Source organism: Bactrocera oleae, chromosome 5, assembly GCF_042242935.1.
Source record: "Bactrocera oleae isolate idBacOlea1 chromosome 5, idBacOlea1, whole genome shotgun sequence".
Lineage (NCBI taxonomy): Eukaryota > Metazoa > Arthropoda > Insecta > Diptera > Tephritidae > Bactrocera > Bactrocera oleae.
The window spans coordinates 28,006,927-28,020,000 of NC_091539.1; the positions used below are offsets into that span (position 1 = coordinate 28,006,927).

The window sequence follows — 13,074 nt, forward strand, 5'->3', positions numbered from 1 at the left end:
GGGGAAAGGAGAGTTATCGGGCGATAAGACTCCCCTAGGTTGGCAGGATTCCCAGGTTTCTGTACCTCGATCACCTTGCGGAATTGACGTCACGTTGAGAACCGGTAGGAGATACATGGATCAAGGAAGATTTCGAGTAAACCGACTTGTCCGGAAGGAAGTTTAGGATTACTAACGTTATTTTAAGGTTATTTTCCAATAATGTTAATTCTGACCTGGCAATACTATTTATCTAAGTATTATGTTTGTCATCTCTTTTTCATCATTCATTTCTCATTGTTATTATCTTTGTTTATATTTATACATACTTTCTTTATATATTATTACATAATATTAGGGAATAAAAAATCTCATTGTATGTATATGTAACCAATTTTAATTATAAAAAATTACACTTTACTGTTTTTTATGTATAATACTTGTAAACATTTGCATGCACAAAATTATGTTTTCTAATCTTTCTAATGAATGAAGCAATTATGTATGTATATAAAGAAAATTTGGGTAAATTTTATCTGCTCAAATATGCTTTTATGAGGAATGTGGAAGTCTGCTTACAAGCTTTATTGCTCATCTTTGTCTTTGGCACCGTGTTTAAGAATTCTGGTGAACTCTATATAATCAAACAGACCGTGTTTGATAGGTGCTTCACGATACATTTCGTCGACCTGAAATATACAAAAAAATTATATTCCAAAATTTAAAATGTAATACTAATGTAATTCATATAAATATAAACAATTTCATTTACTTAGAAAACTAAACAAATAGACAATAGTAAAATGCTACTTACATCCTCATCGGTGAAACGATCTCCCATTGTGGTCAATAGCTCGCGCAATCGATCCTCGGGTAATACACCGTTATTTTCCTCATCAAAGCAACCGAAAGCATTTTTAATTACATCTTCAGGATCTGTTCCTTGTAGGCGTTCCCCAAATAAGGTAAGGAACATAGTGAAATTTATAGGTCCAGGTGCTTCGTTCATCATCGCTTCTAAATACTCGTCTGTTGGATTTTTTCCTAGAGAAGCTAACATATCATGCAAATCCTCTTTTTCAACGAAACCATCTCTATTTTGATCGATCATATTAAAAGCTTCTTTAAACTCGGCTATTTGGGCCTGATCGAACATAGCGAACACATTTGATGTGGCGCGTTGTGCTCGTTTTTTTGTGGTAGCACGACGTCCAGCGGTTTTACGAGAAGACATTTTTAAACCAAAAAAATCTATAAAAAAAAATGGAAAAAAGAAATTTTTCTATAGAAGTTTTAGTATTCTGTGCTATCTAAGGCCGATCTCGTTACGCTACATAGTTAGAAAATTAAGATTTCCACTTAAGCAGAAGTTGCATTGTAAAAAACAAAAACATTTGGAACTTATATAAGGATGGATACAAAAATGAAGCGCGATGCATGGGTACCACGCAACAGAAATCAATTTTAATTGCAAAAAAAATAAAATATTCCATATCTGACAAGCAAAAAAAAACTTGTACACTTACGCTGCAACGCTTTAAATGTAGTTATCAAGTAGGTAGCGTTATTTTGGTCTGGTATTATTTTCGTATGGTCAAAATGTGTTATTTGATAATCGAATTTCTTTTGTGCGGTTGTAGTTTTTAAAGAAAAAATGATAAATAAACAAACAACAGATTTACAGCCTCTGGTAGTCAAATATTGGCAACAGAACAAAAGTACTAGCGAAATAGGCAATGTTTTCAATAAACACATACTATTGTTCAGTACAATATTAATAAATACAAAAGGATAGGTGGAGTTGCAAGACTTCATAATAGTGGAACGTGGCTGAAAGTAAAGTTGCCGTCGTCACTAACGCCAAGGAGTTGAAAGAAGCTGCCATAGCAAAACTCCACCATCAAAATGTTCAGCATTTTAAGCTTTCTCCGATTTTAGAGCGTATACACCACGAAACAAGCCATAATTATCGAAGAGAAATATTTACTATACTATTACACGGATGAAGAAACTTTTGATTCTGAAATTTGTATTGATGAGTCCAAATTTATTTATTTGGATCTGACGGTCGTCGATTTGTAGGGCGTAAAGAGGGCTAACCGCTAAAGTATAAAAAAAAACTAAATAAGACTGTTAGCTCGGAGGAGGCTGCATTGTGTGGTGTATGGTGCCATGGAAGTAAAAGGAGTGCAGTGGGAACAAATGGCGTCGGTAACCTTGTTTTCATCAAAGGAATTATGTAAGTAATGGACTACAGGCAATATTAAAAATTAGTTTGCTCTGTCAGCAGCTTAAGTCAGTTTAAATGGTGGATACTGCTTTATTCAGGATAACGACCCGAAACATTCTCCTTCACTTAAGGAATGGTTATAGTAAAACGTGCTGCCACACCCTCCCTACACAAGATTTGGTGCATTCTATGAATAAGAGATTGCAAAACATGATAGAGCACAAAGATGGACATACAAAGTATCAATTTTACTTAAAGAATGAAGAAAAATTTTACTTAAAATGTTAATTATTGCAAACTGTATAGCTTATCACTTTTATTTATTTTCTTAAGTGTAAGCTATTGAGGCAGTCAAAATAATAGTAGTGCAAGGATTAAATTGTCCAAACACAAATATAAAAGCAATGGGATGAGGTAAGCACTACACGGCTTATCAGCACGATCTTGTAAAAAAAAACTTATTTCAAAATGCAAAACGTATAAAGTTGAAAATTAAATTAGTTGTTCACCGACAAGAATTCAAAATGACTTAAAATAAAAACCGAATCTTGGAATACGTGGCCGTCGTCCGGAAATAACTGACAGAGAAGCTAAGCGCGTAGTAAGATTCTCAAAGCAGAATCCTTTTGCTCAAAACTCAACTTCTCTTTGGATTAAAATCCAATTTTTAGGAACAAAAAACCATCATAGGGGCTTGAAACTAGCTATAAATATCTAGTAACTAATAACAAAAAATTAAATTATAAAATCAGTTGCCTTCATGAGATCAAATAATTAAAATAACGACCAGCTTAGGTCTATTTATAAATTGGGATCTTCGCTAAGATAATATTCATTGCAAATGAAGGTAGTGTGGCATCTACAAATGTTTCTGTGACATGATGTGCGGTGAGGGGTCGTGGGTAGTAAGGGTAAACTATTTATTCGGTAGGTAGTGAAACCAAGACAAGCTACTCAGGACATGATGATAATGATAATTACTATTATTATTAGCGAAAATGTATTCAATACGGCCAAATCGATGTCGCGTGCGCGCTTGAAAGTTAAGTAATATTAAAATGAATTAATTTCTTAAGTGTTCTTTTATAAATAACATGTAAATAAAATAATTCGCTAAAATAAAGAGCGAAGTAAATATTAAGCAAATAACAAACCAACATCTTCTTTATTTATTTTATACATTCTTTGCACCACTATTAAATTGACCGCAACTGCATGTAAGTATATAAAAATCACGTGAGAGGATTTCCCTAGGCCAACTTCCAAACTACTCAATCGATTTTAGAAAAAATGTAACACACTGTGTTCAGTTTTACCCAAATTAAAAAATAGGAAGGTTCACATTTAAATTATGTAAACAATAAATATATTGTCTAGATAATAGCGTCGCGTGAACAACACATGTTGTTATAGTTGTTGTCCTATCGGTTATCTAGACCATATTTGAGTGTCAAGGCACAAGTTAGTTGCCATCGAAATCATTTAACGGGAGGCCCATAAAACGTGCTTTTTCAGTGAATGTCAAAACACTCGCACACACACCAGCATTCACTTAAATATAAACATGTAAGCAAACAATATTATACAAAAACATAAACTCAAGAAATTTTTGAAAGATTATTGTTAATTAGTTCAGATTTTTTAAACTAGGCTCTACATTTTTTTTCCGATTTGAACTGCCAAACCTGTGTAAAAAGGAGTACCACAACGGTCAATTATTGGACCCATATTATTTATAAATAATATAGAACAAAATTAAAAATTACATAATTTTATATGCGGATGATACGTTAATTTACGCTGAAGGAGAAAATTATAAAGAGTGTCCAGATAAACTGTTAAGTGTTGGTTAAAAATTAACAAACTTAAATTAAACAAGTACGGAAGAGCTAAGTTCGGATGTAACCGAACATTTTATACTCTCGCAAAGTCAAATGGTATACTCGTTTGAGATTTCTTTGTGGATTGACTGATATTTTCGGTAGAAGGTCAACTATAGGTACTGGGGTCCACATATTCAGTACCTAGGGGCTTGAACAGTTTTGGTTCGATTTAGAAAACTTTTGGTCACAAGGTGGCATACTTTAAACGTATTATTCACGCAAAGTTTTACGCCGATATAATCATTGTTGCTTGATTTGCATAGTGGAAAGTGAAAGAATCAAGTGGTATTTAAAATGGTGTCATATGGAAAATAGGCGTGGTTGTAATCCGATTTCGCCCATTTTTGCACTATGACATAGAAACATGAAAAGAACGTTACGCACCGAATTTGGTTGAAATCGGTTAAGCAGATCTCAAGATATGGGTTTTCACCTAAAAGTGGGCTGTGTCACGCCCACTGTCTAATTTTGAACGCGGTTCCTATAAAGTCATCTTATACCATCTCAGAGATAAAATTTAATGTCTCTGGCGTGTTTTGTGCTTGATTTATCGCGCTTTTAGTAGTTTTTAACAGTACCGTTATATGGGGAGTGGGCGGAGTTGCCACCCGATTTCAACTATTTTCACACCGTCAATAGAAGTGCTAAAAACATTTGCTTCCAGTGAATTTTGTTATTATAGCATTAGCGGTTTAGGAGATATGCACATTAAACCTATTAGAGGCGGGACCACGCCCACTTTTTAAAAAAAAATTTTAACTGCAGATGCCCCTCCCTAATGTGATCCTGTGTACCAAATAACAGTCTTGTATCTTATTGCGGAGCTTAGTTATGGCAAGTTATTTGTTTTTGATTAATGGCGTTTTGTGGGCGTGGCAGTGGTCCGATTACGCCCATCTGCAATACCAACCGTCTCACGGTACCATGAAACATGTCTACCAAGTTTCATAAAGATATCTCAATTTTTACTCAAGTTAGAGCTTGCACGGACGGACGGGCGGACAGACGGACGGACGGACAGACAGTCACCCGGATTTCAACTCGTCTCTTCATCCTGATCATTTATATATACATAACCCTATATCTAACTCGATTAGTTTTAGGTGATACAAACAACCGTTAGGTGAACAAAACTATTATACTCTGTAGCAACAGGTTGCGAGAGTATAACAAGTAAGGAAGGGCTAAGTTCGGATGTAACCGAACATTTTATACTATGTGGATTGACGATATTTTCGGTAGAAGGTCAACTATAGGCACTGGGGTCCACATATTTAGTACTTAGGGGCTTGAACAGTTTTGGTTCGATTTAGACAATTTTTGGTCACAAGGTGGCATACTTTAAACGTATTATTCACCTAAAGTTTTACCCCGATATAATCATTGTTGCTTGATATGCATAGTGGAAAGTGAAAGAATCAGATGGAATTGAAAATGGTGTTATATGGGAAATAGGCGTGGTTGTAGCCCGATTTCGCCCATTTTCGCACTATAACATAGAAATATGAAAAGAACGTTATGCACCGAATTTGCTTGAAATCGGTTAAGCAGATCCCAAGATATGGGGTCTCACCTAAAAGTGGGCGGTGCTACGCCCACTGACTAATTTTGAACGCGGTTCCGATAAATTCATCTCATACCATCCCGGAGATAAAATTTAATGTCTCTGGCGTGTTTAGGGCTTGGTTTATCGCGCTTTTAGTATTTTTTTAATAGTACCGTTATATGGGGAGTGGGCGGGCTTGTCACCCGATTTGCTCCCAGTGAATTTGGTTATTATAGCTTCAGCGGTTTACAAGATGTGCACATTAAACTTAATAGGGGCGGGACCACGCCCACTTTTTAAAAAAAATTTTAAGTGCAGATGCCCCTCCCTAATGTGATCCTTTGTACCAAATAACAGTCTTGTATCTTATTGCGGAGCTTAGTTATGGCAATTTATTTGTTTTTGATTAATGGCGTTTTGTGGGTGTGGCAGTGGTCCGATTATCTGCAATACCAACCGTCTTACGGTACCAAGTTTTATGAAGATATCTCAATTTTTACTCAAATCCAATCGAAAAATTAGGGAAAATCTTTAAGGACCTGTCAAACCCAAAAATAAATCGGAACTCTGGGAGAAGGTTTAGTGCACATGCCGTAGCATAATTCAGTCTATACCTAGAAAATGTGCAGATGTTTTAGACAATAAGGGTACGCTACAAAGTACAAAAAATCTTTTGTATTAGTTCTCTTAAAATATGTATAATTATTATTATAAGATATAAGAATTCAAGTTTTTTGTCCTCTATTGTATTTTACCTTTGGTTTTGCAATATTTATGAATTGTTTTTTCCAATATTTTTACTGTCACTAATAACACTTGACGTGAAGTAAATAAAAAAAAGTATTTTAGTTGAATTCAAATAAAATTTAATTTTTTTTAGAATGGAAAATTAGTAGTAGTTTATTGTCTGTAACTGTATATGTACATATAAAAAAATGTGGTAGCTTAGTAATCTTTTAACTAGTTTTATATTCAAGAACTTGTCGGAACACGCTTAACTACAAAATATAAAAACACATTAAAATAGGGCATTAGACCGCCGACAGCCGTATAAAGTTTTACATGTAAATGCAAATAACCTACGCCCGTTAAAACATTTTTCAAAATGAACTTGCACGTATGGCCACACAAGAACGTTGCATGCCGGTTGGAATAGTTTTGGTAATAATACGTATTCTTTACTGGCAACGATTTACCGGGATGTGTGACCGCAGGGCTAATCATACATATATAAATACGTATGTAATCTAAAAACACAATGTAAATAGGTAATTTAGTTCAAATTTTCTACATGTATTTCTTATTTATATTCTTAAGTTCAAAATGCAAAAACAAAAATGTATATTCCTATTTTAATTTTTGTGCTAACGGGATTTTAGTGTAAGAACAAGTAAACATAGGCACAATTAAGTCTGCGTTCAGTTAGCTTGAAATGATGTAGAGCAGGTTCGCCTCCACGCGGTGCATCCTGAGTAACGCTAAATGAACTGCGGTTTTACGGCCTTTTCTAGAACTCCTACGGATTTGACCTTTGCTCGACACGGACATAGCTTGGACTCTTAGATGGAACGGTTTGAACCCTGAGCTGGTGGTCGTGGTATTCTGTCACCTGAGTATGCAGGGGTGACACCCTGCAGAAATGGCTGATGGGCTAATACCAAGGCCGCCTCCGTTCCGTTAAAACCATGGCAGGCCTCAGAGTACGTTCCCCTTCTGTCATAATTAAGTTGGTGTGGTAGGTGTTTGTTGAGATGACTCCTTCTTTGCGCTGGTCGGCTCTGAACGCACTGCCTTATAAGGGCGTGCGTCAACCCTCGCCTTGGCCTCGTAACTGAGACAACCTTCGGTCCATTTATAGGCGACTACCTTTCCAGGAGACGGATAGCGGCTCTGAGTGGGGACCCAATCAAAACGAATACTAACTACACAACCAAGGACGATGGAGGAAGCAGGTCGAAACCGACCTCTTCAAAAGGGGACAGTTCCCTGTGGGGGACATCCTCACCCATGGGGACGAAACCGTCCCCGCTAAAGGGTGAGGAGAAAAATTCCGGGGGTGTCTGACTTACCGTTGTTGTTGTAGCGGCAGAATTCTACCGAGTTGACAGTCCTTGGCCAGAATAAATCCGGGTCCGTTCCGGTTACGTAGACCCGACTGTCGTGGGAACGGACTGACTTACCGTCACTAGGAGCGGTAAGGCAGGGAGAGTGGGCAGGAATCTGCCGACTGACACCTTAGGCAGGAATCGCCAGCACTAGCAGAGGAACCTCTGTTAAGTTCATGGGGGGCGCGGGGTCCTCAGCGAACGCTAAGGGTTCCGGGGGGAAGCGCGTGACCACAGCTAAAAAACTGAAGTCGGACCGTCGGCTGGCTGCTAAGATTTTGGAGCGCTATGGTGGCAAGCAGGCTGACCAGAATTCTGATCAGCATGCTAGCACAGTTGAGTGGGCTAAAAGGGTGCTAAGCGACGTTAATGACGGGAAAGTGGGAAAGCGGGAGTGGTCCACGAGTTATGTGGCCCTATGCTGCCAACGCAATACTGCGACACCAGCTTTAACGGTTGTGCAATCTGCACCAGATTCGCGCACTGGTCCGCCACTCCAACTGAGTGGCCAAGAAAGGACCTCTACGGCCCTAAGGAGCTCTAGGCAGCATGACTCCCAATCTGATCAACCCCCTCTACCTTCATCCTGCTCCAATCCCCGTGCGAGAACCAATCAGCAACTCCTGGTTCCTCGCACAGTCTGTCCCGTGTGTCAGTCCGTAATACGCCGGAACGTCACATCAGTCAAGTGCAATTCTTGCACTGGCTGGTGTCACTTTCTGTCGTGTTCCGGACTGCGCACCACACGTGAGTGGAGTGCGTCATATATTGCCCCATGCTGTAGGAGTCTGCCCCCGCAATCCCATCAAGTGGCGTCGCCAAACAACACCACAGTGCGACAACCGCCCATGCGGGTATTACAGCTGCAACAACCACCACCTATACGTACCTCCCTCACCCCCAGGATCACGACTGGATACCCGCGACAAACCCGAATCCTACAATTTAACTGCAACGGACTCCTGAGCAAGATCGAGGAGATAGTTGCATATATGAGTCGGGAACGTATATCAATAGCTGCGGTCCAAGAAACCAAGCTAAACAGCCGCTCAGATCTTCTGAGTTGTGCAGGTTTCAACGTTTTGCGTAAGGATCGCGAGCGAGATAATGGTGGAGGCCTAGCCTTCATATTGCACAACACCGTGCAATATCGTTTAATCGATGGTGACATCGACCGCAGGGACACTACCCTTGAATGTCAGGGTATAGCTGTCCGGTCAGGCGATGCCGAGCTCGAAATATTTAACATATACATCCCCCCAGTTACATCTTGCCCAACAGGATATCCCCCGAACATAGGTGCGCTGCTTCGTGGTGAAAACCATTTGGTGCTAGGCGACTTTAACGCGCATCACGATCTTTGGCATTCCTGCCTGTCAAACGATCGTAGGGGGATGGAGCTGGCGGAGCAGATTGACGATTCGACATTCTGCACAATGAATATGACGAAGCCCCCACCAGAATTATGGGCACCTGTAATAGTTTCAATTAATAATAATTCAATTCGATGGTCATGCCTCCTCGGACCCGAAGAAGTGCGCGAGCTCTTTTAGCCGGCAGTTTACACTGCACCCTTCGACCGACAAGGCCAAACGATGTGTTACCCGACGGCTGCGCAAAATACCAAGAGACTGCGCACCACTTACTTTCAGCGATGGGGAGGTTCAGTGTCATCAAAAAGGCGAAATCGTCTAAATCCATCGGCCCTGACGGAATAAGCATGCTGATGCTAAAACATCTAGGCTCAACGGGAGTAAACTATCTCACCAAGGTCCTCAACTTGTCGATGTCCACTCTTCAAATACCCGATGTGTGGAAAGTCGGAAGAGTGGTCCCACTACTGAAACCTGGGAAACCCGCCAACAAAGGGGAGTCTTATCGCCCGATAACTCTCCTTTCCCCAGTAGTGAAGACACCTGAGGCCTTGTTACTCCCTTCATTTACTCACCACCTGAGTCTAGTAGACCATCAGCATGGCTTCCGAAAAGTGCACAGCACCACCACAGCTCTTAGCGTCATAAACGCCCAGATAGTTCATGGCCTGAACCAGAAGCCACCCTGCGAGAGGACGATCCTCGTAGCGTTGAAATTGTCAAAAGCTTTTGACACAGTCAATCACACAACGCTACTTGAGGACCTAGAACAATCAACGCTCCCTCCAGGGCTGAAGCGGTGGACTATGAACTACCTGAGCGGTCGGCATTCATCCGTACTGTTTCGAGGTCAAAACTCCAAACTTAGAAAAATTAAAGAGGGGGTTCCGCAGGGCGGTGTCCCCTCCCCACTACTGTTTAATTTCTATATTTCGAAACTCCCCCAGCCAACAGCGGGAATTTCAGTGACCTCGTACGCTGATGACTGCACGATATTGACGTCGGGCAATGGAATCGATGGCATGTGCTCAAAAGTAAACAGCTACCTCTCCGATCTTTCTCGCTTCTTCTCTGCAAGGAGCCTAACACTCTCCCCCACTAAATCCACAGCGACCATCTTCACAAATTGGACGAAGGAATACAGACTGGACCTAAACATTTCAGTCGATGGCACAAAAATTCCGACAGTAAATAACCCTAAAATTTTAGGCGTCACATTGGACAGTCTGTGCTCCTTCACTCCTCACACGACCGCGATAACTGCCAAAGTACAGAGTAGCAACAAAATACTCAAGTCGCTTGCCGGCAGCTCTTGGGGAATAGACAAAGAAACGTTGTTGGCAACTTACAAAGCAATCAGCCGGCCGGTCCTAAACTACGCATCACCAATTTGGTCACCTGGATGTAGTGCAACGCAGACGAGGAAGCTTCAGACTTGTCAAAACACTGCACTCCGGACTATCACGAGGTGCCTCTTGATGTCCCCAATTGAACACCTACATAGTGAGGCCCTTATGCTTCCGGTTAAGGAACATAATGAGCTCCTCTCCAGCAGTTTCTGCTGGGGTGTTTTCGCAGTACGCCGACCGGACTTCGGACGCAACAAACTACAGACAAGCACTGACCGCCATTCACAGTGGAGCCATTAACACCTTCATCGACTCCCTCTCAGTGAATGGCGTACTAGGAGTCAAACCACCACCTATAGCAGACGTAGAGCTCGAGTTGCCCGGCGAAACCAGAGTGACCCTCGCGCAACTTCGTTCTGAATATTGTAGCAGGTTAAACTCCAACTTATTCAGAATAGACCCCGACATACCAAACACATGTCCTGCATTCAATGAGGCCCCCCATGATACTAACCACCTCTTTGCATGCCCAACAAACCCAACTCATCTAACACCTTTTCCCTATGGTCCGACCCCGTCGAAACAGCCCGTTTCTTGGGCCTCCCGTTAGATGACGGCGACGACAACCAAACTATTACTTACCATCCAAGCGGGGACTAGATAACCGTTACAACAACAACAACGGGAAAGTGGGGGGTGAGCACGGATCGTCAGGCGATGATGGATCCGTCTGCAGTCTCGGGCGCTTGTTCAAGGAGGCTGGGGTCGATAGTACGGATGATGGTGCGGAACTCGCACTGCTGTAGAGGAGTTTAGAGGATGAGGATCCTCCAAATTAACCTCCAACACTCAAAGTCGGCCTCCGCCGATCTATTGCTTCGTCTAGGACGGGACGAAGCCGACGTTGTCCTTATCCAGGAACCGTGGCTGAGCAGCAACGGTGTCTCTGGTTTAAGGACAAAAAGCCACAAGCTCCTGGCGGCAAACAGCACAGGTAGAACAAGAGCCTGCTTGTTGATCAGAAACGAACATAACGTTTTGCTTTTGCCTAATTTCAGCAACGAAGATGTCGTCACTGCTAGACTGGAGGGCAGTGCTGGAGAACTCTGGCTTGTCTCAGCCCTCATGCCGCACGACGACGAGGTGGAGCCACCTCCGTACCTGCTGAGAAGGGCTCTGGCAGAGGCCAGGCGCAAAGGAGTCGCAGTCTTAATAGGCTCGGATGCTAATTCAAGGCACACCGTCTGGGGGAGCTCGGACATCAACGCAAGAGGTGAGTCACTTTTTGATTTTATTTGTAGTGTAGACCTTTCTATATGTAATAGAGGGAAAACCCCTACCTTTGTGACTGCTAGCAGGGCGGAAGTCCTTGACGTTACGCTAGCCTCTAGGGAAATTGCTCCCTTGATTACGGAATGGAGGGTTCTAGACGACCATTCCTTCTCCGATCATAAATATATTGGTTTCAGCTTGGAGGCCTCACGTCCGGAGCTCAAAACCTATAGAAATTTCAGGAATGCCAACTGGGTCCTGTACTGCAGTAAGCTTCGATCAGCTCTTCCACGATCCTATGTGCGGATGCGGTCGATGAGCTCGTCGAGGTTTTCAGCTCTGTTAGTAGAACTACTCTTGACAGCTCCTGTCCTCTGAGAACTCAGAAAATCAAAGGGTTTCCCTTTGGTGGACTTCGGAGCTAACGGAGATCAGATCTTCGAGCAGAAGACTTTTCAACAAAGCCCGTAAAAGTGGCTCTAGTAACGACTGGGCGTTGTACAAGGCTGGACTGGTCTTTTACAAGTCCGAGTTGAAGAAAGCCAAGAGGGCTTCGTGGAGAGCCTTCTGCGGTAGTGTAGAGGGCTGTCATGAGTCTTCACGGTTCAGGCACATTCTTGCAAAAAATCCTACTCAATTGGGGTATCTAAAAAATGCAGATAGTAGTTGAACAACGAGCAGCGAGGAGTCGTTGAATCTACTCCTGGATGCTCATTTCCCACTAAATCCCTCTGCAGAAGAATTGCCACTGGGGGAGCTGCAGGAGGGCTGTACAGCCTTCCTGGACCTTCTGGACGATCGTCACCTTACCTGGGCGTTGAAATCCTTCAAACCCTTTAAGTCCCCGGGGCCCGATGGCATTATTCCAGCGTACGGTTAAGATGTCATGCAGCTGGCTGGCCGCCATCTACGCGAACTGTGTTAGACTGGGCCATGTCCCGAAAGTCTGGAGACAGGTTAAGGTTACTTTTATTCCGAAGGCCAGCAAAAGCTCTCACGTCGGTACAAAAGATTTCAGGCCCATCAGCCTATCCTCGTTTCTGTTGAAAACATTGGAGAGGCTTATGGATCTGTACATTAGGAGCAGAATACCGAGGGGTAAACTGTTACGGGCGCAGCATGCCTATATCAAAGGCAGGCACACTGCTTTGCATGATGTAGTGTCATGGCTGGAGATAGCTCTCAAGCACAAGGAATTTTCTGTGGACACCTTTCTCGACATCGAGGGGGCCTTCAATAACGTGCGACCAGAGGCAGTGGTTAAAGCCCTCGAAAAGTTTGAGGTGGAATCGAACCTCAAGCTCCTTATTTTTAGTCTTCTTTGCGACAGAACTGTC

The 13,074-nt window shown here is 42.1% G+C and overlaps 1 protein-coding gene across 2 annotated transcripts in view; it reads right to left on the reverse strand.

The window, feature by feature from the left end:
• Positions 1-353: 353 nt before the first annotated feature.
• The window catches only part of sqh (Myosin regulatory light chain sqh), a 19,028-nt gene continuing 6,307 nt past the window's right edge, over positions 354-13,074 (reverse strand). For both annotated transcript variants that reach the window (XM_070110740.1, XM_070110739.1), the window contains exons 2-3: positions 794-1,230; positions 354-668 (exon numbers count right to left, since the gene is read on the reverse strand). In XM_070110740.1, the coding sequence (XP_069966841.1) occupies positions 564-668; positions 794-1,213 (525 nt within the window). In that variant the 5' untranslated portion in view covers positions 1,214-1,230 and the 3' untranslated portion in view covers positions 354-563. The remainder of the gene's footprint in view (positions 669-793; positions 1,231-13,074) is intronic.